The 27,021-nt window shown below is 31.1% G+C and overlaps 1 protein-coding gene across 1 annotated transcript in view; it reads right to left on the minus strand.

Moving 5' to 3' along the window:
- The window catches only part of Bche (butyrylcholinesterase), a 68,731-nt gene that overhangs the window by 6,729 nt on the left and 34,981 nt on the right, over positions 1-27,021 (minus strand). Inside the window, exon 3 of the mRNA XM_078043601.1 lies at positions 3,029-3,195. Within this exon, the coding sequence (XP_077899727.1) occupies positions 3,029-3,195 (167 nt within the window). The remainder of the gene's footprint in view (positions 1-3,028; positions 3,196-27,021) is intronic.

Genomic DNA, 27,021 nt, shown 5'->3' on the forward strand with positions numbered 1-27,021 from the left:
GACACGAAATTGGCATTGAATTGTGCCAAGTATGATAATTAAAACACCATAATTTATGTATTCGGGAGTTCATTAAAATTTATTTCATCCCCCATCTTATATTTATTTCCCTATCATGGACTAGTTATAAAAATTATCAGGGAATTCATATTTTTATGTAGTAGCTCACAAATGTATTAGATTTCCTATTTTAGTTTTAATGTGGGATGAGATGATAGAATGAACTACTTTAAATTCAGGTTGGGCATTGTGAAGACTTGTACAATTAAGTTGATTTCATTATAAGTTATTCAACACCTTTGTCTTTGTTTTGATTTACTGTTAATGATGAGTGGAGAATTCAGACATATTAATACAAAAAAAATCAATTTGATTTTTTATCTCCAAATCACCTGTCTGCTCTCATTTTTGGTTGTCAGTCTTACTTATTGATTTGCAAACAGAAGTAAATAACTACAAAGTAACCAACCCAAAAGATATCTGACCTCTTCAATTTTTTATTTGGTGTTCTTTAATTTTAGCAAGCAACAGTATCCCATGATTTATTCAAAGGCCAATGGAAAAACCATTGTATCTAATATTTTTCTTTATTGGGATGATATAAAGGTCAAATAACTTCTTACTTTAAATAAATTTACTCTTTCATTTTTAATGGAAAAGAAAATATCATTGAGGACAAATAATGGGTAATTTCTCTACTTACCTTTCTTTATTCAGATAAGCATGAGATATAGTGAAAAGCAGAATTTGATAGAATTGGAAACAAATACTGTAACTTTATTTTTTACAGGTGCATGCAATAGCTCCAAGGCATGGACTGAAGTATAGCCTGGAAGTGCTAGAATTCATGTGTTTAAACAAGTTCTAAGAATCAGTCTATTTGAGAACGTTTATTGCTCAAATGTAAACTATCACTGAAGTAGTACTTATAATGTTTAGTGAGCTTCTGGTATTACGTGAAGTAAACATTTCTGCTTTTAAGAAAACCAGTCAGTAGTTATCTTTGAAATTTTCATTTATTTGTAGGGCTACCTTAAAAAAATAGCTAAGTCCTTCAGCTATCTTATTGACACTAATTTTCAAAAAGTTAAATATGAAAATATTTGAAGTTTTGTGGCTGGAAAAAATAAGAGATGGCAAGAACATGTGTTCTTAAACTTTTTAATCCCCATACATTGTTTATTTATGAAACCTAAAGCATGTAACTTCAAATTGGTTTTGTTTGTTTAAATGTAATGACTTTTAATTAATGAATCTATTGTTGATGTTACTATAATCATGGCATATATTTAGTTTACAACTTACAAATTCATGTATTTAATATGAAAAGTGTTTTGGGGGAGGAATTTTTTAGAAGAAAAATGGTGCTTAAATACAAAATTATCTTTTTAAGCCACCTTGGATCTAACCTTAGTGTGGTACTAGCCCAGAGCAAGTCAGGTATTTCTATAGAGCTCAGTGAGGCTCAAGCTCTGACATTGTCCAGCATTATTGCAAACAGCAGCAGCTGGTCCAAAATATTGGAATGTGTTTATTCAACCTGTTTTGTAGCAGATTAGTATATTGACAGAGAGATTTTAGAAGCCTGTTTTCAATGTTTTCTAGTATTTGAGTTTTATTTTATCAACAAATAAATTACCATAGACAACTTGTGACGAAAAGGATTCAGTTTTTCATATAATAAATGAGTCATTTAAAATCACCATTGCCCTCTCCCCTCACTTATTTTCCTTCAAATTAGGATGCACTCATTCAAAATATTTTAAATAAAGATGAATATGTAGTCTGTGATATGTTAAATAGTATCTGTTTGGGTCTTTTGGCAGATTAAATGGGTTACCTCATTGTTATTCACATGTGGAGGACACAAGGACTGCACTGTTGCTTTGCCAAGGGAGGCAGAGACCCATCTCTGGGTATATATTATGTCACACAACATTTGGCAATACACAGAGCACTGGTATGTAAGAAACATATCCTAAACAGATGGAGTACACAATCATAATGTTGATGAGTAATGTCTGATAATCAAAAGGCATATTAAACAATCCAGTGCATCTCTAAGATGTTCATATTTGTCTGAAACTAACCCCTAAAATCTCTAAACAAGAAAATGAAAGCATATTATGTTGCAACATCCTATTTGTATAGGCTGAAAATTACAGACAACCATGACAATCAGAATGGTGGAACTCAGCAGCAATAGGTCAGCTGATTGAAAGTCAATTATTTGAAAAGTAAAATTTAAAAATAGATTTGAGGAACAACATGAATCATTAATGACTGGGTATTTTAAAACTTGGCAATGAATTGAATATGAATTTCATTCTTCTCAGAGACATAGTAGGATGATATATGTCTGATCACTCAAGCTAATTAAAATATTTTCTCAGGAATGAATATTGAATTAATGATAATCAGAACTTATTTTTATAGTATTTCCTTATATAGTTTTAAGCAATTACACCCCGAAGATTAGTTAACCACATTTGTTTATAATATTATGTAATTTACACATGTGTGTATGTTCTTAAATACTTTCAATCTTAGATTCCTTAAAACATTTTGATTATGTTTTTAAATATGTAAATTTTGGAGCTCTTTCATCCCACAGATTCTATTTAACAAATTAATTTTACCTATTTTTAGTACATACTTTTAATTCTATACATTGTTTATTTTATGTATTTATTCATATATTCATTAATTCATTCCATGATGATGGCTGAGTAAGTAGGGCTCAATTTAAATTTTATACTTCTCCAGGAGGAAAGTTATTTTTGATTTATTTATTTAACAACTAAAATACTACTAAAATACTACTCATATAGTTAGTGCTCAAAACATATGTCTAAAGTTGCTGGAAAAATGTTATTAAAATTATGGACTCATTGGAATCAAGTAGCTGTAAAGTCATAATATTGAATATTAACATTATTACATGAATAATGCCTTGAATAGTAGACCTCTTCTCATTTATACAGTTGCAATCTATTATTTAACCAAACGATAACAAACACACAAATACCTGTCATTTCCAAGACTTTGGGAAAAAACAGTGTCCAGAATCGGCATTGTTGAGCACGTAGTTTAGTATGCACACTTGGAGATCCTGTGTTCAAGCTTAAGTACTTTTGTTCAGTGCTTTTGAAGACTGGCCATCTTGTGCTATTGTTCTGGGTCCCATTTGGATGCCTAAATATAGACATTTTATTTCTTTTAAGATAATTTTTAAATAAAATAAGAATATTCTTCTGTAAAACAGTCAACAAGCACTTTGAATCAGTCAAAAATGGTGATATATTTTGGTGATCCCAAACATAAATGAACGGGGTTGATCATTTTTAGTATCTTGAAGCAGTGTATTAGTAAAAATTACATAAATTAAAATGTAAAGATGAGTTTATTGCATGCATTTATATGTAATATACCAGGGAAAATATTTTCAAATTCAATATTTATTGATTTATACCTAAACATGCTCAAAAGAACATGTAATTTTTGTTCCATTCTCTTCCCAGACCCAAACTTTTCACCATGAATATGAATACCATCTACTCAGTGTTTGAGATATATCTCCTCATTATGTAGTGACCTCATTAATCTACGAAACTGCTTCATCTTACTTTTAAGATCTTCTTATGTTCTCATACATCCAATTGATTAAAAAAATCTTCAATTATTCCCTCTTGGGTTCAGAGTAAGGCTAAAAATATGGTGTAAGCCACATTGCTGACCTTATTTTCACATATTTTGTTTTCATAAAGTAGCCAATAGGAACTAGGGACAATTCTCTGTAACTCTCAGTTCTATTTTACTTCTTTGCCTTTATTCCAGCTTCTAATTCTATTTGGAATTTCTTTATTTACCAATCTCATGGATATACATTTATTCAAAAACTTCATAATATATTTTTGTTTATATTTCCAAAGCTTTAATTGTGATTTCAATAAAAAGTTGACTCCATTTTTATTTTTAGGTTCATTTATACCGTTCTAGCACTCCATAAACATGATTACCATGATATCATAAAAATGGCTCTAAGTGGTTATTGGCTAGTGTATAGGTTTCTCATTAATGCATCTTTATGTTTTTATTATTAGATAGATACTAATCGAGGTTATAAAGATACAAATAAATATGGGACATACAGTTTTCCTCAGGGAATTCATAAGCAAAGACATTAATGGATACAAAGAACCAACAGTACAAAATATCCTGAACCATGTCTAAACAAAGGACACTATTTGTCAGAAGAAGGAGCATTCACTACATGCTTGAAAGAAAATTACCTGGAAGAAAGGGATTCTAGTTGAAGTAATAAGAAACTGAATCAGAAAGGCAAGTGGGGAAGATTAGGGAAAAGGAAAAGAATAAAGAGAGACATAAGTAAAAAATTTGCTTCTTGGTTCAAATAATGATAAAAATATTATTTCAAATTCTAAGGTAGAAGAAGAACTAAAAATTTAGGATACTTTTGTTATCAAATTAATATCTTTAGCTTATAGGGATTTACTACTCTTGAGGGATTTTTGATGAAAAGTCTGTCACAAATGCACTATTTTATAAATATTAATCTAAAGGTGGTCTTCATAGTAATTTTTAAAAAGTCTATGAAATAGTTATAGTTCCTTCTACCCCAGACACAGAACACTAAATTAATAAAGATAATCAATGAATGCAATCCTTTCTCTTAGGTTTATTTTTACCTTAAGCAAAAATGCATGCAAACTCCATTTGAAATTTTCTTAGTACCTCAAATTCTTCATCATTCAAATAGATCTGTAGATCATTAATATAAATTTGGAAGTGTTAGTAGATACATGATTTGGGGGGACTTGGGGAAAGGTGTTAAGCAAAAGCCTCTAAACTCAGCAGAGTTATGGAAAGAAAAGCATTCATCCAGCATAGTTCTCAAGTGGCAGGTTTTGCCATCAAGAACTTGTATTGAATAAGCACCATAAATTCATATTTTATCATAGAAGCAGGCATACTCAACCGTGAATTCAGGAGCTTTAGAGATAAATAGCTTCCTGATGGACTAGTTGATTTTATGTAGCAATTGGATGATTTAATAAGGATTATTAATAACCATAGCTATTCAAGCTAAACCAAAATCATAGTAGGATTGAAACCTCCTGCTTTAGGGTGTTATTTGAGAGAGGTCAAGAAGAAAATTTCTCCAGATCACAGATGGCACACTTGTCTAGGAGAATTATGTAGTCTTTTTCTTTTCTTTTAAAGCTGTAGAAACTAACAAGTACAGCTGCTTGAGGCAGGATATTAAACCAGGAGAACCATTGGTCTGATTCGGTACAGCAATTCTAATGTTCCTAAATTGCCCACTTTCCTTCTAATTCCACTCTAATTAACTTATGGCACCGTTTTAACTGCACATTCATTTCTGGCTTCTACAAATGTGACTTAAACGGAGCTGACTTGTACTTGAGTTCAAGAGCAAAGCACTAATGGCACTGCCAGTGTTCATTTAACAAACTTTGTTCTATGATATAACTCATGACATTCCAAATTGTAATTCAAAGATAATAAAATCCCTTTTCCTATGGATGCAGATATAGTTTTAAAAAAAAATGATTGAAGTAGCTATTGAATCGATAGAGCATTTTACTCTATAATTTGAAGAAATCTCCTAAGAATTGAAAACTGAACAAGAGATACATCTCTCTTCCTGTCTGCATCAATTAAAATGTTGTAAAATGTAGCATTTTTCCCAGGTAAAACAATTCTGAAACAATATATAATTTTGATTTCAAAACTACATGATAATTTTAAAACATCTTGAGTTGGCTATTTCTCAAATATATTTTCTGCTTTTGCCACAAAGTAAGAAGTCAAAATGACTATACCTGAAAATTTTGAAGAAATACTGAAGATCATACTGTATTTTTACTCTCAAGTTCTTTTTCTACCTTTTTTTGTTACACCAAAATGATCTGAAGATACTCTATTACAATTTGTCTCTTATGTAGGTTTAAAAGTTTGGAAGACATAACCTAAGACTGTAAAATAATCAGACATTGCCATCCAATGTCTGTGCTATAGAAATTACATGCATGTCTTTGATATTTGAGCACATATTTTAAAAAGACATAGAAATGAATTGAAAAAAATGAATTGATATAGGATGACCCTGTGGAGATGTATGAACTTAGTTTTATGTATAAATTTTCTTGGGATGATAGTTATCTGAATCTTTCTACCCAATTCTAACACAGGAATTATGATTTTCCTCGATGAAGAATATAAAGGCTTATCATTTATAACTTGCTTAACATACTTAATTCTAATTACACACAGTAATTTTGAAATGCGTATATTTCAATATGATTTAAAATCTAGTACAATGAATTCATGTTTTGTAGTTTTAAATTGAAAAACAACACTTGAAATATTTTTTTTTTTCATAAGAGGGTTGACTGGAGACAGTTTACATTGAATAATAGCTTGAAAATGCAAATATTCTTGTATTCATATGACATATGAAAACATTTAAATAAAAATATACCTTAAGGAATATAATAATGGCTGTAAGAGAATTGGAATTTAGAAAATAAATTCATTAATTAATTCAACCAATATTTATGGAGTATATATGACATAAAATAATTTGAATAACAGGAGATTTAACAGATAAAATAAAACGACTACATATTTCAGTTTTAAATCTATGAGAAAGATAGAAAACAAGCAATAATATATGTATGTATATAATAAGATATATATATGATAGTAATAGGTTCTAGAGATGATAAAATGGGGAATGGGTATAATAGGAAATGGCAAATAAGTTCAGTTGGAAGAACTTGTTAGTGGAGTACATAATATAGACTTTGGAGCCAGTTGCAATGGTACACAACTTTAATCCCAGCTGCTCATGAGGTAGGAAGATCACAGATCCAAGGACAGCCTTGCAACTGGTAACTTAGCAAGAACTTATCTTGGAAAAAAAAAAAGGTCTGGGATATAAGTTCATATTGAAATATATGCATTTCAAATGTTGATGGAACATTTGCCTAACACACTTTAGGACTGGGGCTCAATCTTAAGTATCACAAAATAAATAAATACTGTCCATTTTAGTTTTTTGAAGCTGATACTTAAATAATTGTTATACATATTAATGAGTTATCATTTGATATTTTGATACACGTGTACATTATATAATGTTTATATTAAATTAAACATGTTCTGAAACATCTATTATTGCTTCATGCTTTTTGTTTGTTTCTGTTTTTGTACTGGGGATTAAACTCAGGGGCACTCAACCACTGAGTCACATCCCCAGCCCTACTTTGTATTTTATTTACAGACAGGGTCTCACTGAGTTGTTCAGCACCTTGCTCTTGCTGAGATCCGTTTTGAACTCATGATCCTGCTTCCTCAACCTCCAAAGGTGCTGAGATTATAGGTGTGTGCCATGGATTCTGGCTTGCTTCATGGTTTTTATGATATGAATCTCTAACATCCCTCAAAGGCTCATTTGTTGAAGGCTTGGTCTCCAAAGCAGCAATACCCAGTAGTGGAACTTTTGGAAGGTGATTGAATCATGAGAGCGCTAACATCATGATTGAATTAATCCAATGATGAATTCATAGAAGTCTGATCTACAGGGAAGTGAGGGAACTGTAGAATGTGAGAGTTACTTGAAAGAAGTGGGTCCTTAAAGCATGCTCTTGAAGATTATATCTTGCTATCCTGTCCCCTCTCTCTGCTTCCTGGATGCCAGGAGGTGAGCAGTTTTGTTCTGCCATCCACTCCCTGAAATGATATTCTGCTTCACCACAAGACCAGAAAAAACAGAGCCAAGTGGCCATTACTGATGTCTCTGAAACCATGAACCAAAATAAATATTTCCACTTTTAAGTTGTTTTTCTCAGGTATTTTGTCACAGAAGTGAAAAACTGACTAATAATGATGAAAGTCTTTTTTTTCTCTAGATTTTTGAGACACAGAGCATATTATTATTATCTATTGTCACCTTACTGCAAAATATCACATCAGAACTTCTTAATTCTAATAGTAACTTAGTACTATTTGTACTAATAGTACTAAGTTATACTAAGTTACTATTATTAGTACTAATAGTACTAAGTCACTATTAATAGCACTAATAGTACTAAGTTACTACAGTACTATTAGTACTAATAGAACTAATAGTACTATTAGTTCTAATAGTAACTAAGTACTTTAGTACTTAGATCAACTCTTCTCTATCCCTGGCTTTCCCCTTCTCACCCCATTCTTTGGTAATTACCATTCCATAGTGAACTACTATGAGATCACCTTTGTTATATTTTGCATGTTTGTTTTTTTCCAGGTTTCTTTGATATAACCTCTAAGTCTTTGAAGTATCACATCAATCTGATAGGTTATACTAACAAAGAACCTCCTGGTGAGTACCTGATAATTTGGCTAATAAGATAACTGAGGATGGAGCTGGTTACACTGATAATCTTAGGTTGGGAACTGACCCTGTCAGAAAGTTCAATCATATGATTAGAGAGTTGAGACTTCTAGCCATGTAATCTTACTATGATGTAGAAGGAAGGAAGGGGGGTGAAGATCAAAATCAACAATGTGACCAATAATGCAATCAATCATGACTGTATAATAATATGCCAATAAATATTATACACACAAATTTCTGATCAGCTTCCTGGAATGGTGTGACATATGGGTAATGAATCTCCAAGAACAGAAAAACTTTGCATTTCAAGTCTTCTATGCAAGATCCTGCTTTATTTGTTTCTTTCCTTGCCTATTCTGATTTGTATCCTCAAGCTATAATGTAACTACAATTATAATTATTGAGCTTTTCAGAGTTCTGTGAGTAGTTTAGGGGATTATCAAACCTGAGGGAGTCCATGTGATTCCAGATTTGTAGCAGGCTCGTCTGAAGTGAGAGAAGCTGTAGGGATCCTGAGCTTGTGAATGATGTCAGAAATCTTGGGTTGGGTTGACTTGGCAGTATGGCTAACTATGCTCCTGACAGTATGGATGATTAAGCTTTGACTAACTTAGTTTGAGAAGATTTGCAACATTTAATAGCAAAAAAAAACTTTTAAATAGGAACTTGAAGAAGGAGTAGGAAGTACAGTTATTCTGGGGGAAAGTATTTCAGGAGGATAGAAAAGAAATACTGGGAGATAAGTGAAAGGAAAGCTATTACATTTTTTCATACCCTATAATTCTTTGTGTCTAGTCGTAGAGGAGAAAGAATTAGAGGGTTTGAACAAAGAAAGTATAAGATCAGACTTGCATTATTTATAAGATCATTTGGCTGCAGTGTTCGTAAAAAAAAAATTATAGATGGCTCAAGGCTAGAAAAAGAAAGACCATTAAGAGATTACTGAAATAATTTAGGTAAGAGATGATGATTGTTTGGAACAGGGAGGTAGTAAATCAAGAGAAGTAATGAGGCCTTGAATATATTTTAAAGATGGAGTACTTACGATAGACCAATAGGTAGATATTGTGGTAAAGAGAGGTGTCAATTTTAATGATTCCAAGCATCCTTGCCGAGAAACTGGAAGAATGAGTGGAGCTACTATACTGTAAGAGGTAAGACTACAAGAAGAACATGTCTGGAGGACAATACCAATAGCTCACATGTGGTAGATCTATTTTATGTTTTATTTTTTAAAGTTATTTTTAACTGAGACCGAAATGTAAAATTGTTAATTATTAATCAGTTAATGAAATGTTCTGATATATTAGAACATTGTGTAATTTTAAATCAGGTTGAAAAACATCTATTTTCTTTAACATTTATTATTTTTTATGATGAAACATTAAAAAATACCTTCTATCATTTTTTTTCACTGTACAGTACATTATTACCTATAATCACCCTACTATGAAGTAGCTCAACAGGAATTCTAGCTCCTATCTATAATTTAGTACTTGTTAATCAACCTTTCCCCATCCCACTATGCTCCCCACATTTCCTGGTCTCTATGAACCACCAATCTATTCTTAACTGCTATAAGATCAAATTTCTCACTTTCCATATGTGAGTAAAATTGTTTAGCACTATGCCTGGCTTATTTTACTTAACAGAATGGTCTTCATTTCCATCTATGTTGCCACAAATAAAAAGATTTCATTCTTTTTTACAATTGAATAGAATTACCTTATGCATGTGTGTCCTAATGTAGTAATGCATTTGACTTCAGTGTACTACATCAGCTCACACGGAATCTTCATACGTAGGATTTTCTCTGAAGCTTGAAATTTAACATTGAAATTTAACTCAGTTTTACCAGGGCCCATGTTCTCCATCATGGCTCAGTATAGTTTACAGTTTACAAGGGAGGTTTTTAATGAGTGCACATTTTTCCTTCTGGATGCAATAAGGGCAACTGGATTAATTACCAAAGCAATATGAACTATAAAATAGTGCAGTTGTACACAGAGAAGTTTTATAGATGTATTATTTGCAATGTGAATTATATTTAAAATCAAGATCAAAATCTAGTTCCCTTTGGTTACTTGATTCCTGACATCTCCTAATATTTCTATTACAAACTGTAGAAATGAGAGAACTAATTCGTGAAAAGAATTTCCTAGATTCATTAGTTTGGTAAATTATTCCTTAACTATGCATTAAGTTTTATTTTGATAGATAAGAATGTAAGTACCCATAAGGACAAGATTGTTATGGCATACCTTAGTAATTTATACTAACTCATAATAATTCACTAAGGATGACTTCTTGGATCCAAATATACCATGTCAACTGAGTTCATGGCCAAGTTGTTTATCAAAATTTTATTTTTATTTATTTATTTTTGTCATCCTAATTACTGGATTGCTAAATATCTGACCTTTATTGAGCAATAGGAATATAGCCTTTTGTAAGAGAGAAATGGGACGAGAAGGGAAAGAATGAGGGAGAGAAAAATAATTTGTATTATTGATCCTATTAACAAATTTAATCAAAAGGCAACACATGGTAATGTACTAAACTTTCCAAGAAAAAAATTCCATTTTTAAACTCTATTAAAAAATAACAAATTACATTTCAGTTAAATGAACATTAGAAAGATGAGATATATTTAGCTGCATATCATCTTCTAACTTAAGAATAATAATAGCCACAGGAACAAGAAGCATGCATAACATGAGGTGAAGTTTTAACACTACCAATAAGAAAAGCCCAATTATGATATAATATAGCTAGATATGTGCTATGAAAATGTTGAGTCTGAAGGATAAAAAGATATCCATGATGTTGAACCCTATGTATAAGGTGAGAGTTCTTGAGTGATCTCTGGTGTGAGGCATCTTATCTTAACATAATCTTTTTTCTTTTTTCTTTTTTTTTAAACCAGAAAATCTTACCAAGTAGCTTGCACAGATTATTAATCAGTGTTGTGTAACTCAATTAGATTTAAGAAAATAATGAAATTAAAAAATGCCTTCAGTAGACACAACCATACTTCTCTTTTTAATCTAAAAATGTTTCAATACATTTTTACTCTTTTGAAAAAAATTAATTTTAATTTAAAAATATATAAATAAATTTATTTATTTTATTTTATTTTTTATAGTAACCTAATTATTGTACTTTCATGTGGATACCAAGAAAAATGTTTACATATTATTTTGTTTATTTCATATGATATGCTATTATTTATTGTTTAAAAGTTATTTAATTTTTATGATTTTATACTTTTTAGGTCATTTCCCAACAACTACTGGGATAAATTTGTTAAAAGAAAGGTTACACTCCTTAAAAGAAATACATACTCTGGTTGAATTCTAAGCTTATACCTGAAAATCAAGTTCTCATGTTAAAGCATGTATCTATATCTTATGAAAACTTTTAAATCTTAATTCATATTTGAAGAGGGTGGTGTACTTAACACACTGTCCTAAATACCTCACTAAAGTAGCTGGAGAGCATCATGAAAACAAATTCATTCCTGATGCTGCTCAGTTCTCAGTAATTAGGTTGCATTGCACATCTTCACTTGTTCATCAGCTGAAAGGGCAAAGGGTTGTAGTATACTGTTGGTGTGATGGATGAACAAAGCTTTCATAGTCTGGAAGATCATTCTTTCTTCTTTCCTATGCATTGTTTGTGTAATTTGTTGGAGAGTTAAAGAGAAATACCAGGCGATGTTTATCCTCCTCCAGCTCTCCAGAAAATGAACTAGGCTGAATACTAGATCAATTTAAAGAGAAGCAGAAAACCTTCCTCCTCCCTCCCTTTTTTTCTTTCTTTCCTGACTCCTGTGTTATCTTCTTCCCTCCCTCCCTCTCTCCCTTCCTTCTTTCTTTCTTCAATTCTTCTTTCCTTTCTTTGCATCAGTTTGGCAAGTATATCCAGATGTCTTGCATAATTTTAAAATGTGAAAATGCACTGTATTTGTACCTATTTTTGTGTTCTCATGAGAGCAAAACAAATACTGCCCATTGGAAGCAATCATGAATCCCAGAGGAGTTATAGCCCAATGATCTGCAGAAACTTGAAATGTACTTTCATACAATGGCATTAGAGCATTTACTTTAATAAGGGAATAAGTTTTGCATTAAATATGATTAAATGTGGATAAGAAAATAATTCCAAACTTGAAACAAATTGACTTTTTTTTTGAGCCTTCCAAGTTCTATCAGTTTTGCTCAATTCATGTCTGTTTGCTCTAGTCTGTGCCATAAGTTAATGGCAGCAAGCCAAAAGTTTCAGGAATGGGCAGAGAAAATGCCAAGAAAAAGTCCTGGAATCTTAGTTCTGGAGTAGCATTTACAAATCTTAAAATAGATTGATTTTAAATAAATACTTTAACATTAGAAGGACTTGGGATTTCAGATGCTCCAGAAAATTATTATTAGGGAAAAGCCTTAATTAGTATGTTTTAATGTCTATTTTAAGCATATCAAATAATTCTTGAATTCACAGTTATTTTCATTATATCACGATTCATGGGTGGTACTCATATTTCAGTAATCACCTCCATTAGATTGTAAAGGTCCATGGGAACAGATAATGTCTGTTTTGTTCACTTCCACAGCTTAGGATGGTCAATGCTCCAAGAAAAATCAGTTTCATAAAGATTTTACCTACCTTAGCACTTGTTTCATTGTGAAAGCCATTGACCGATTGTTTTTGAATGAAAATTTAAAGTGTTCAGAATGATACTGCATGAAATAATAAATTATATTCTGCCTGTCTAAATGAAACAACCAAGTTGTTTTTTTTTCTTCTCATAAAAAATACTAGTGTGCATGGTAAGATATTTTGACATCATATGAGACCTGTTTCAGAGGTGTGTAAATAAATAAGAATGATATACTTCAGCAAACCTGTTTTGAAATTCTTTTTTATTATCTTTTAGACATTGCTGTATGCACTTTTTATACAATAACTCAATCCTCACAACTGTTCTTTGAAGGAGGTAACATTATTATTCAGATTTCATAGAAAAGGAAGCTGAGGTACATAAAGAAACTTGTCCCAGTTCACACAACTGTAATGGTTAAGACTTCAAACTCAGAAGGTTCTATTCCATGATCCCAAAGTCCACAATTACAAAAAGGCAAATCTGCTGTTTCATGGTTCACTTATATGCCTCAAATGAACATTAGAATTTTTATATTGCTGTTTTCTAATGAAATGTAGTTTTATGCAGTTTTCAAAAGCAAGATATGAAAGCATTCAATAATCAATGACAGAACCTGAAATATTAAAGTGTTTACTATAATAGTCATGGCTGTAGGTGACTATTTCATCTTCTTATTTCTTTATTACATATTCAGAAGGCATACCCATAATATCTCAGAGAATGTTGGGTAAAATTTGATAAATGAAACATTTTAAGCTTTCAAGTTGAAATATCATATTTATTTTTGCTTTTTTTTTGTTCTTTAGAAAAATTCAATCCACTTTTCAAAATTTGTTCTCTATTTAGTGTTGTATCTTCCAAGTGGCACAAATCTCACCTTGGACTCATGAGAATATTATTACCCTACATTTCTTCATGCTTTTGGAAAAGATATTACTATTTCAGTCAAATTTTCAATCTGAACTTTCTTAAACCTATGCTTCTGATACAAGTGGTATATTGTGAAGGAATTTAGGGAAAACATTAAAATGTTAAACCAAGTGTTACTTTATGTGTAAATATGCACAATATCTAATGTGCAAAGAAAACTTTTAGGTAACATAATGAATATAGTGCAAACTAAAATTTTAAATACATTATGCATATTTGATTTTTTCCATATAGCTCCATATAAGACATTGTTTCTAGGAAAAGAAATGTGACACAATCAAATGTGCTATGTTAAGGTGCACAGATAGCAATGACACTATTTTTTGGGAGGAAACATTCAGCATAGAAAATGCTTGAAGTTTCAATGCCATACATCTGTGAACAGAATGGAAGGCAAGTCCTTCATAGTGAAGTTTAAAGCTGAGCATCTAAGCAAATAGAATTTCTAATCCTTAAAATGGTGCTGCTTATGAAATAGCCTTATTTTCTTTTAATGATCAATTTAAGATACTTCACTAACTGGTGAAAACCTTTGATGAAAATAAGATTAAATCAATATTAATAATATAAAATATAAAATCTCATTTGTTTTTCCAATAATTCTTATATTAATTAATTGACAACTAATTAGCCAACTAAAAATTATCTACATTTTCCATAATTTAAACTTTTCTGATGTCCCATTTTAGCATTCAGTTTTTTATGACTAAAGTATCCTAATCTTAGCTGGGTGCTAATCTGGCTGAGTCATGAGGATCCCAAGAACAAAGCCAGCCTCAGCAAAAAGCGAGGCGCTAAGAAACTCAGTGAGACCCTGTCTCTAATAAAAATACAAAATAGGGCTGGAAATATGGCTCAGTGGTTGAGTGTCCCTGAGTTCAATCCACAGTACAAAAAAAAAAAAAAAAAAATCCTATCTTGTCACCAGGTAATCTAAAACTATGTTGAGATAAAAGATTTTTTATTTTCAAGTCATTTCAGTTAACTGTTTCATAGTATGTCTACTACTTAAATAACTTTACTTTTTGGTCAAAAATAAATATTATGCCTTTTGAATTAAAGAGCAGTGGCTTCCTTGAAGTAATACAGCCTAATCTCCCACTTAGCTTTTGTTTTCTCTACAATAGTGGCATAAAACTAGTCTAACTTCAGTTTACTTTCTACAATGGGATGTGTGTCAGTTGCTAGACAAAGAGATTCCAATCCCTGGAAAATGAATTCATTACTAAATGTAGTTGGAAAAATAGATCTATATTAAGACTTAAAATAATTACTAGATTTTTTAAAATTGGTGGTTTGTAGATATACATAAAGGTGGAATTCACTGGGTATGTATGAAGTAGAATTTTGTTAATTTCCTTCTGCTGTTTCTTTTGATGTGTGAGAAAATGAGGTTACTCTTACCTGGCATTGTATAATATGCTTGTCAGTAATTGTTGTTGTTTTTTTTTAAATAATCCAAAATAAAATGCTGAGTTTTTTTTTTTTAAAGAAAGTTCTTTGTTATTTATTGGATATTATTGTCTTCACTGTACCAGGAACTTGTCTGTAGGTAATGAATATAATAGTGGACAATACAGAATATCTGACACTAGAGATTTACCTATTGAAGCAGTGGAGAATAAACACACAAGTTAATATATATCATAAATATGGTCAGCAAGGTAAGCAGGATAACCAAGTAACTAACTTGAAAGATCATATAGTAATTTGGAACTGGTTTCTTAGTCATAGGAGCTATGAGATCAACTAAAGAAGAGTATTGGAAGCAAAGCTTCCTTCCTTCCCTTCTTGGCTACAGTCAGGCGGCTTTTACTTGAAAACAGAAACATGAGAAGGATGAACAGCCTGGACTTTGCAGTATTCACTGACGCTAAATACAGCTCAGGCAATTCCTCCCAGACTCTTTCACTGACAGTGATGAATGTGAATTCTGAATGACTTGCTAATTACAGCTAAAGCCCTAGGGGATTTTATTTCTTATGTCTAAAGCAGATGAGTCATAGTAAGAACTGCAAAGGTAATTCTTTATTTATTTTCATAATTAAAACAATTACAAATCTAAAGGAAATGTACCTTGGAAATTGTCTCATGAATATTATGTAAAATCTTATAGGAGGAAATGATTAAGAAGCAAAAGCATGTTTTATGTTTAGAGCTATAGAAATATTGTTATGATCAGGTATTAACATTTTATATGAACAGGTAAGAATCAAATAAATTTTACATTAACATGGCATAAATAATACATAAAAATTAGTAAATGTAATAAAGACTTTTTGAAATTGAAAATCGTAAAATATCTTCAATCTAAGGAAGGAATAAGAGCTCATGTACAGCATTGAGGTTGGAAGCCTTGTAAAGAAAAAAGATAAATATTTTTCTGGTAGGAATATTTATCAAAGTTTTTAAGTTTATTAGTAATATAAAGAATTCTGAACTGTTATTTTGGACTCCATAGTTTAAAAGCGATTATAAAACCAATAAAACGGTAGAACATTTTTTAGTTATGTCAGCTTTGGGAAATTTACTTAATTCTCCAATCATCAGTGATTTTATTTACAAAAAGAAATATTAATGTTTGTACAGACTGATTGTAAAGAATATGTATAATTTTCATGTAAAATGTATAAAACTTGTTCTTGATCTTAATAATAAACTCAATAAATGGATGAATGGATAGAAGGAGAGACAATGGCAATTCTGATGACAGTAAAAACATTCCTTTGACCACCAGAGCCAATCCAGAGGTTGCTTGCAGACTTCCCCGTACTATATCCATAATGTTATGTATCCATAGTGGGTATATATATTACCCACTGCACAAATTTTTGCAATAAACTTGTCAGATGGCTTTTTATTAGGAAAATAGACACACAGAGGGATTAATTAGCTTGACAACTCTGTGGTAAACATAAGCTCCAAAATCAAGTGTGTCTCTCTCTAATATTGCATTCTAATATTCTGGAAGATCAATTTTTAAAAAAAAGGTTTTGTTTCCTGTGGATTTGAGAAATAAAAATAAAAAATCCTACTCCAGTGTATGTTTAGATTTTCAGCTTCTAACGTGAATTATTGCAATATTTTAAGTGTTCAAAAGTAATAAAAATGCAATTATTGCATCTGCTAAGAATATTTATAATTTAAAAACATTATCATCCCAATAATATTTTAGGAAGTACCTTCCTTCACACATGTATCTACCAGTAACTCATATTATTATTCAAATGTACAGTGATGACAGTGTTCTCTGCAAGGTAGATTTTAATTAAAATATTTATTTATTTTCATACTGGATCTTGTTTTACTACTACCATTATTTTAACTTATGCTATAACTTTCTCTTTTAAGTGTATAGTTTAAAATATATTTTTAGGCGAGTGTCAGCTTCTTATACTATTGTTAAATTAAATGAACAGAGGGACATTAGCCTGAGGTTATGTCTGTACTTTATATTGCCAGGGAACAAAACACGATCTACTTTATTTAGCATGTAAAAACATCAAACATGAAATATATATATATATATATATACACACACACACACACACACACACACACACACACACACAGAGCTCTACTTCAGAGAAGCACAGGTAACCAACTGATCAGACTATGCCCAAATAAGACAAATGCTTCATCATATCATGTTTTAATAAGACAGATATCTAGCTATAGAGAATCAAGTGTTTTCTCTGATTTGTTTCCATGTTTAGCTTATAAAAGCTTGTTGTTTTCAATGCTTTTTGATCTTTCTGGACCTCCTTCTAGTTTTGATTGTTGCCCAATTCATGAACTGTTCTCGCTTCAAATAAACTCTTAAATTCTCTTTGTTCTCTCAGTGATTCTCAATGGGAAGGTAAATAAGAATGAGAACAAAGGAGTAGTAGAAGGAAGAAGCTGTTTTAATCCTCAACACCACACAGTCCTCTCAAAAGCACACTACCTATCTCTTTCAGTTTAGCTAAGGTTCCTGACTTTTTCTTGTTACCATATTAAACCCTGAAGTGGGGAACTGCATGATACATGTTTCAAAGTCACAGGCTTTGCATCTAGAGACTGCTACTTAAAAGTAATTGCTCCTACATGAAGTTATTCACCTTTTAGAGCCATTTTACTCATTAATTTTTAACAAGTGGTATCAAAAAGCCAAATGGGCAGAAATGTACTCAAACATGGAGAGAATCGCAACAGAGGTTGACAAAGAATATGTCTTATAGGCCCTATAGAAAATAATAAAAAAATTGAATTTTATTGTATATCAAAATAGATGTTATGTAGGAAGAGATAAGATAAGGTTTATATTTTGAAAACATCACTCCAACAACAATGAGGAGAATGAACTAGAGAGAGGAAGAGTGGGACCAGGGAGAATGGCTATTGCAACAAAACAGAAAAGACTCCTTGGTGGCTTAGATTACCCTTGCAGCTGAAGATGGTGCGATCTAAATTTTTTTCATATGTGTTTTGAGGCTGCACTGATTGAACTTGCTGGTGTGAGGTGGAGAAAGGATTAAAAAAATTGCAAAGATTTTGGCTTTTTGGTAACTAAATCAAAGAGTCATTTACAGAACTACAAACAGAATTCACAAGTGTACATATGATATTTAATGCCATGGCAATAGATGAGCTGACTTAGGAACAAATACAGAAAAGGAGATCTAAGAATGAAGCTCTGGGGGAGATTTAGAGGTAGGAAAGAGGAGAAGGATATTTTCAATGTTTTATTTACACATTTATTCAACAATTATTTTTGAATACTGATTATATACCACATAATGTTTAGGTACTGAGAATAAAGTTTGGATAAAAGCAACAAACAAAATATATCTTTCTGGAGCTGATATTTTGGAGAAAAACAGACTTGATGATGAAGAAGATCAATCAGACAAATAATAAAAGCTAAGGGGACTAAAAGCAGTAGAAGAGGGAAATGTTACATGTGTGAGAATCTGTAGAAAGCTTTTAACTCTTTGCAGATATTTGTTTTATTCTGCAGTACAAAATCAAAGCATTATAATACTAAGCAATCAGCATGCACTTCCAAGAACAGAGAATATGCTTCTACTTAGCTACAACTACAACACTGTCACATCTAATATATTTAATATTAATATTTTTATGTTACCTAATGCCCAGGTTATAATTAAAAATATGTAATGCACATAACGATTTTAAGCAAGGTATATTTTCTTGAAGAGAATTATGGCTTGGTTATGTTTGAAAGGTTGAAGTGACAGAATTTATTGATAAACTGGCTGTGGAGAATGATAAAAATAGAAGCAGCAATGTTGATTCTGAATCTTTCCACATAGCAAGTGGAAAAGTGAAATTTTTTTAATATTTATTTTTTAGTTGGACACAATACCCTCATTTCACTTATTTATTTTTATATGGTGCTGAGGACTGAACCCAGGATCCTGCACGTTCAAGGTGAGTGCTCTACTGCTAAGCCACAACCCCAGCCCTGAGAATGGGATTTTTTTTTTTTATCTGAGATAGAAAAGCCTGTAAGGAGAATATTAAGCTTAAGTCATAGATATATAAAAATTGAGATATTCAATTAAATATGTAAGCAAATATGTACATAAGGCCCAGGGCTTCATAGAAAAATTGTATCTGTATATAACTTTGGAAGGCATCAGTAGATAGATGGTAGTTAAAGCAGTGTTACTGCATTATATTTCCTATGGAATAAATACATAAAAGAGATGTCTGAGCAATGAACATGGGCATTATACAATATTCAGTGATGTGAAAGGAAAAACACACACACAAAAAAAAAAACTAAAGAACAAGGCTAGAAAAGTTAGAGTAAAGCTGGTGAGTTCAGGTTTCCCATGACTCATTTGAAAAAGAGGTTTCAAGGAGGAGAAAAATAGAGATATCAAACACTAATACAGGTTAACAAAGATGCTTGAGACATGATCTTTTGATTGGCATCATGGAAGTAGTTTATAGGAGGTGATTGGGATAATAAAATAGTTAAAACATAGAATCAGAGGAGAAAAGTAGATAACTGAAAGAGGTATTTTATTTAGCAATTTTTCCTCTCAAGTAAAATAGAAAACTAGGAAAACAGCTATAGAACAATGTGAAACTATTCTTTTTCAAAATGAATAAGAAATATTATTTTCATTAACAAACATACAAGAATGAAGCAGTAGAGATTTAAAAACATTTCAAAAGAGATTTCAAAATGAAGAAGAAACGAAAAATAATTTCAGCAAAGAGCTTACTGTTGTGAGTTCATGGACTCTCCAGGATGAAAATGGGTAACAAGGATAGCACAGACATTACAAGAGGGGGGTAGAGAGGGGCTTGTATATGGATTTGTTAACTTTGTTGATGTGGTAGACTAATTGATCCTAAATTTTGTTGTTGTTTGTATTGCTGTTTCAGTGTAGGAAGCAAGTTTATAAATGAAAGTGTGATAGAAGAAGAAATTTTTGAGCTGTAAGAACAGAAAAGATATTCTTTAGAAAAGATGTGAAGAATGAACTAGCTAAGAACCTATAATGCTTGGCACATTAAACACTCTTAGGTTTAAGGTCTTGAATTTATTAGCACATTGTGTGTGTTGTGTATGTTTCCGTGTAAATTAAGCTGTCTGGTGGTAAACACATATTTAGATTTAAGTAAGGTTGTGATTTTCACTGGTGAGAAATATTGAAAGAGGCTAAAGCATTGAACAAAATTTTGGCATGAACACTGAAATGATATTAAATGTTACAGAATTTATAGCAGAGAGAAGGAAAGTAAGCAGGATACTGAAAATCACCAATGAATGAAAAAGATTCAGCAGGATTTAAGCAGAGGACAGCAGGAAGAAAGGGGTATGATGGGTATCATTTGATAGAATCTGCTCCAACAGAGTTTCTTTTGAGAAGGAAGGAGTAATGCTTTAGAAATGCTAAACAGCCCTCAGGCCAACATATATGACTCAGTGGTACATGAGAAGTAGAATAAAAACAGCTAGTACTTGTGAAGGTTGATAGTGAAATGGAACCTTTAAAGCCAAGCAGTTAGGAAATGTTTAAAAGTTCAAACTGCCAAGATTTTTTCCCCCCAGGCTGGGAATCTCAGAAGCACCCATGTTTTGGAAGTTTGGAAAATATGGAAATTTGATTAATGCAGATTTCAGTTTAGGTTATTAAAGGAACACAAATACATTTCCAAAATAATCTTTTAATGTCTCCTAATGGCATAAGCTGTTTTATTACATAGTTTGCATATGGCACATGATGTTTGTACACTCATATGGGTATAGACAGATGGAGAGAGATTTCTTCTGCCATAGTGCTGTAAGATTTGAGATATAGCAGGGTGGATGACAGCAATGACCTCAATCATTACTTATAAACGTCATACTTTCAGTCGTTGCTTTGCCAAGGTTTTCTATTTCTTTTTGAGAAACTTACTTTCATTGCCTTCAGAAATAACACATCTTTTAATTTTACTTATGGTGACTCCACATACTCTAAACTCAGTAAAGGCCCTGATTCTTACTGAGGCTTAAAAAAAAAAAAAAGAAAGAAAGAAAAAAACTGATAACATTTATTGTCCTTCTTTTTTAGACTGTCCGTATCCATCCAAGCAATCACCAAAGCCCATGGGTTATCTACTAATCTGCTCAAATACATCCTTTGTCTATTTTTCTTTATTAAGTTCTGAACATTATCCCCTAATATAGACCATTATTATTGCTTTCCTGGACCATGTGACCTGTTTCCACATTGTTCTTCCTCTCACCTTTCTTGCTCCCTTATAGGGCATTTTCTCTTTAGACAGAATTATCTTTGTAAAATCAAAATATGATAGCATGCTCCCTTGAAATTAATAATAAAAAAAGGGTTTCACCAGGCATTTTTGGCAAGTAATCCCAAACTAGCATGGTTTATAAATGTGTAACTTGATGTTTTCACAGCTCTCCAGATTCATGTCTCCCCACACAAGCCTTATTATTTTTCTTGCTTGTTTTATCACCTCTAGGTCTTTGAATATACTTTTAATCTTCCCAAAGAAATTTTTATCTGCCTGAGAAAAGATTTTTTTTTTTTTTTTTATGATTCTGGACTGAATTGAGGTTGTTTAAGATTGTGTTCCCCAGTCTGTAATTAACCGTGGTATGATCCTCATTGTAGTGGTAAGTTATTTATTTGCTGCTACTTTCTAGCAGTAAATGGTAGGCTCTGTGATACTGGGCTTTCCTTCATTCTGCAATATTTTTATGCTGACTGCAACAGCATTTATCCCAGTACCTGGCTTGTTATTAGTACTCTATGAACATTGGTTAAATTAATGAAATTTTTAACATACTATACAGATATGAGGTAAATTTGATATAAAACTCAATTTTTTAAATCATCATTTAAGTTCATAATGTTGAATAAGACAAAAAGTGACTAGAACCAGATGCCGACATAATGGTATAATTATATCTTTATGATCATAATTATGTAGTTTATTTTAATCTGCTTGAATAATGGACAAAATAGATGAAATACTGTTCTTATTATTTTAATTACCAAATTGGGTCTTTTTGTGGCAGTATTGATTGTGTACAATGCAGTGTTAGTTTAGAGAGGAAAAAAATAATATGGCAGAACACTTTGATTTTATACAACTATAAATAATGTTGGTCTCTCTTTGTGGGTTTATGTTTCTTTGTGGGTTTATGTTAAATAAATAGAATCAAAAATGTCTTTTTTCTTTCTTTTTTTTTTTTTTTTTTTTTGCAGTCTAGGGATGGAACCCAGGGAATCACACATGGTAGGCAAGCATGCCATTGCTGAGTTAATTTCTAAACCTTAAATGACTATACATGGGGCTGGGGTTGTGGCTCAGCGGTAGAGCACTTTCCTTGCAAGTGTGGGACCCTGGGTTCGATCCTCAGCACCACATAAAAATAAATAAGTAAAATAAAGATATTATGCCCAACTACAACTAAAAAATGAATATTAAAAAATATTTATTGAATGAATTTCCTCCCACACCAGGTTATTTAAAAAAATTAAAATAAAATAAAATAAATAACTACATATTATCTTTCAGAGATTATTCCTTTGTTTTATTTCTTTGGTGAAGAATAACACTTACATACTTCATAATTTTCATTTCTTTCTTAATTGAGTTAAAAGTTTACAGAACCAAATGAAAATGTTTAAATGTGTTCCTCACATTAATTAGAAATTTCCAACATCTACCATTTTTCGTAAGTTCAAAAGAAATTCCCTGAATATTGTGTAAGTTATATTTGAACTATAATGTTTGTCCAACTTTTGTGTATTGTACAAGATGCAATTTTTATGAAATATTTCACAATAAGACATTTTTAAAAGAAAAGTAATATTTTCCCAAATTCTATTTTCCAATAAATTTCCTTAAGAAATATAGCTGAAGTTTTCTTTCTCTGGAGGACAATAATATTTTAATACATTTAAAACACTTATAGCTGTTTTAAAAACAGCTATCATCAGTACAGTAAGTATAATGAAATATTCATTTAAAAATAATTGAGATCAAATAAAAAATTATTAATTTCTTAATATAACTCATAGTGAATATTTAATGCTTAATATTTTGTTGAGTTGAATTTCTTTAAGACAAACTAATAACCTAGTATAATCTTGCCCACTTTAAAAAATGGTAAATATTTCAGCTGAAGCTATTGAAAAAGGAGTGGTATATATGCCAGCTGCCATTTATGAATTCATAAATGACTATGAGAAACAGATTTCAAAATTTTTTTTAAATCATCAAATACATACCTCAAGGAATTGGGGCTGTGGCTCAGTAGTAGAGCACTCGCCTGGCATGTGTGAGGCACTGGGTTTGATTCTCAGCATCACATAAAAATAAGTAAATAAAATAAATGTATTGTGTCCATCTACAAGTAAAAAAAATTTAAAAAAAATACAAACCTCAACTTTCTGTAACAATTACATATACAACAAGAAAAGTTGTATATCACTTTTAAATGTTTAGGAACGAATGCTATCTAATCCAATATGTAATAATATTGCCCTCAGAAAATATCTTCTATTTAAATTAATATCAATTTAGTCTTCTTTCATAAAATATTAAATATTTGATCTTAATAACTATGAATATACTCTAGTAACTTTCTTTTATAACTCAAAAGATCAATATTTGAATAGCATTTAGACTGCTATATACATAATTCTAAAATGCCTTTCATATCACCAAAATAGAGACCTAAAGTACAGAATAAAATATTATTTCTGAATTAATTTCAAAAGTATAATATAATTAAAAAGTTCTAAAAAATTACTTGTGAGATAATAAAAAAGTTAGCACTAATATATGGTGATATATTTACAGTTACTTGTTCCTTTTGATTTTATATGTTATATTGTATAAATATTTAAAAATACAAAGACTATTTTATATATTTAAAAATCAAATAATCCATATAATTTTAAGATTTATTAAAAATGGTTATGATTTATTTTAATGAGTGCTCAAAATATTTTTGGCATTCAGTTCATGAAAGACAGAATTTTTAAGAACTTTCATAATTCCATATTTTGAAAATGTTTAGTTTTAATTTTGTTGCACGTTTTGTAGGATTGGATGGATAATATTAAGCCAATATAACAAAAATATTGAAATTTAGACAAAAATGATAGACAAACCCAATTTTAATCATTAAACCTCATATAAGTTTCTTGTTTTTATGTCACAACATCATATAATTCCAAATTTGAGTGTTCCTGGGTCTCTTGCATGGCATCCTAAATAAAAATTAAATACAAGATAATTTTTATTACTCATTTTTGGATAAATGAATAGATTTGATTGATGTTTTAACACCTAAAATACTCTAAAATACATTATTTTCCACTTTATGTATGTCTGAATAATCTTATCTACAAAACTGTTCCACTTAGCAAAAGTATATCAAAACATGCTAAGGCAGATGTTTGTTAGATATATTCCCCTCACCCATATGACTATGTACTTTTGTAATACAAAAGAAACATGCTTTTTCATTATAGTATTTTCTAAGAAAAAGTGCATGATATGATAATGTAGCCAAGTTCCTTAAGAGAAATGCCATGGTTTTTATGATAATTGAACTTGCTGCCATTTAAGAAGCTGAGGAGAAGTATTTTCAAAACACTATTGTTTTTTAGTTTTTAACTGTCAAACTTTAAAATAAGGTGTTATCAAGCTAAATTATTTTGTTATGGTTTATTGAAAAATGTCCCAATTTCTTTGGTATTTTACAGCATTCACAAGAATTGACATAATCTTAAGAGCTTTTATTTTTATGACTATAACAATAGGTTATCATTTAAAAATTATCATTCATACATACTTACCATGCTTATTATGATACCATGGTATTTAAAATGCAATTAAACACTTTCTCTATTTCTAAATTGGTCTAAGAAGTTGAAGTTTATTATAAAAACAAAAAAAGCAAGTTTCAAATAGGATGCATTTTTGCTCATGAATGCTTAAAAATAGATAACTGACCACTGAATTAGTTGTGTTATCTATAGTTGTAATCAGGGTGTGGTAAATTATATTTATGTTCATAATGTGATTCTGCAGCAGCAGATTCCAAGGCAGAGAAAACATCTATGAAAGTTACCTATATTGTCTCTATTGCAAAGACTGTGCTCACTCAAAATATGTCAACAGATTATATATACATATATATGTATATATAATATATGATATATATTTGACAAGAAAGAAAATTCTCAGAATGAGCATTTCATTCATTGCCCTTTGGTTAAGGTGACTGCCAGCTAGCCATTGAGATGATATGATTATGTTAAGATTTACATTCATATGGAAATTGGACTCCTGCTGTTCACCTTGGCCTGCTATGGGACTCATGTTAAGGGACCCCCAGAGAGTTCCCATTGCTTGGGGAAGGATAGTAGGCGGGAATTGGGGGGGGGGGAAGTCCGGGCCCCCGGTTCCGGTAGACACACACACGTGTGTGGACCAGCTTGCTAGCCAGGCGCACACGGGACATTGGCGGCCTTTTTAAAAATAAAATTTTGTTCCTACTTGAGTGGCTTGTGATTCTGTGCCCAGCCGGGTTGCGGGAATTAATTATTCATTTATGGACTGATGGCTATCTTTTATATTCAGTGAATATTTTGTATAGTTTTATTACTTTATAATTTTGTCCCTTGTTATTGGAGTGTTATATTGTTGCCAGCCTTCCATCTGAGATTAGGTTAAGAAATTGAGTCATTCAGACCATCTACTAAAAGCATAGTGGACAAAGCAGGGAACAGGGAAATTAGAAAAGCAAATGGTACTAGTTAGATTATCACTGGGAGTAAGGGAGTAACTTGCTCATTAGCTATGCTGTGGTGGCCATCTGTAGAATCATGTTCCCCACCTGAATAAATGCTATGTTGTTAGACTCAATTTTCTTACCAGTATTTGAAGTGAATAAATAAGTTTAACTTTTTTTTTAGTCTACCTGTAAATGAAGAACTTGTGTGATGCTTTCATCTCAAAGGGTACACTGAGTAAGAACAGCAGATTAGATGGAAGAGAAACTTGAAAGAACAGAAGATTTTAGCTGAAGATTAATACATTAAAACTTTGACTAAAACATGTTGAGTGACATGTTCTCATTGGAATTTTATTTATATGAAAATTAATAAAATTTATTAAAAGTGATAAGATAGGGGTTTAATTTAATTTTGTTGCATATAGATTTTCAGTTTTCCCAGCTCCATTGGTTGAAGAGGCTATCTTTTCTCCAATGTATTTTTTGGTGCCTTTGTCTAATATAAGATAATTGAAATTTAGTGGGTTAGTCTTTGTGTCCTCTATTCTGTACCATTGGTCTAAACCGAACTGTTTTGGTGCCAATACCATGCTGCTTTTGTTACAATTGCTCTGTAGTATAGTTTAAGGTCTGGTATAGTGATGTTACCTGCTTCACTCTTCCTGCTAAGGATTGCTTCAGCTATTCTGGGTCTCTTACTTATCCAGATGAATT

This window comes from Ictidomys tridecemlineatus, chromosome 3 (genome assembly GCF_052094955.1).
Source record: "Ictidomys tridecemlineatus isolate mIctTri1 chromosome 3, mIctTri1.hap1, whole genome shotgun sequence".
NCBI classification, from domain to species: domain Eukaryota; kingdom Metazoa; phylum Chordata; class Mammalia; order Rodentia; family Sciuridae; genus Ictidomys; species Ictidomys tridecemlineatus.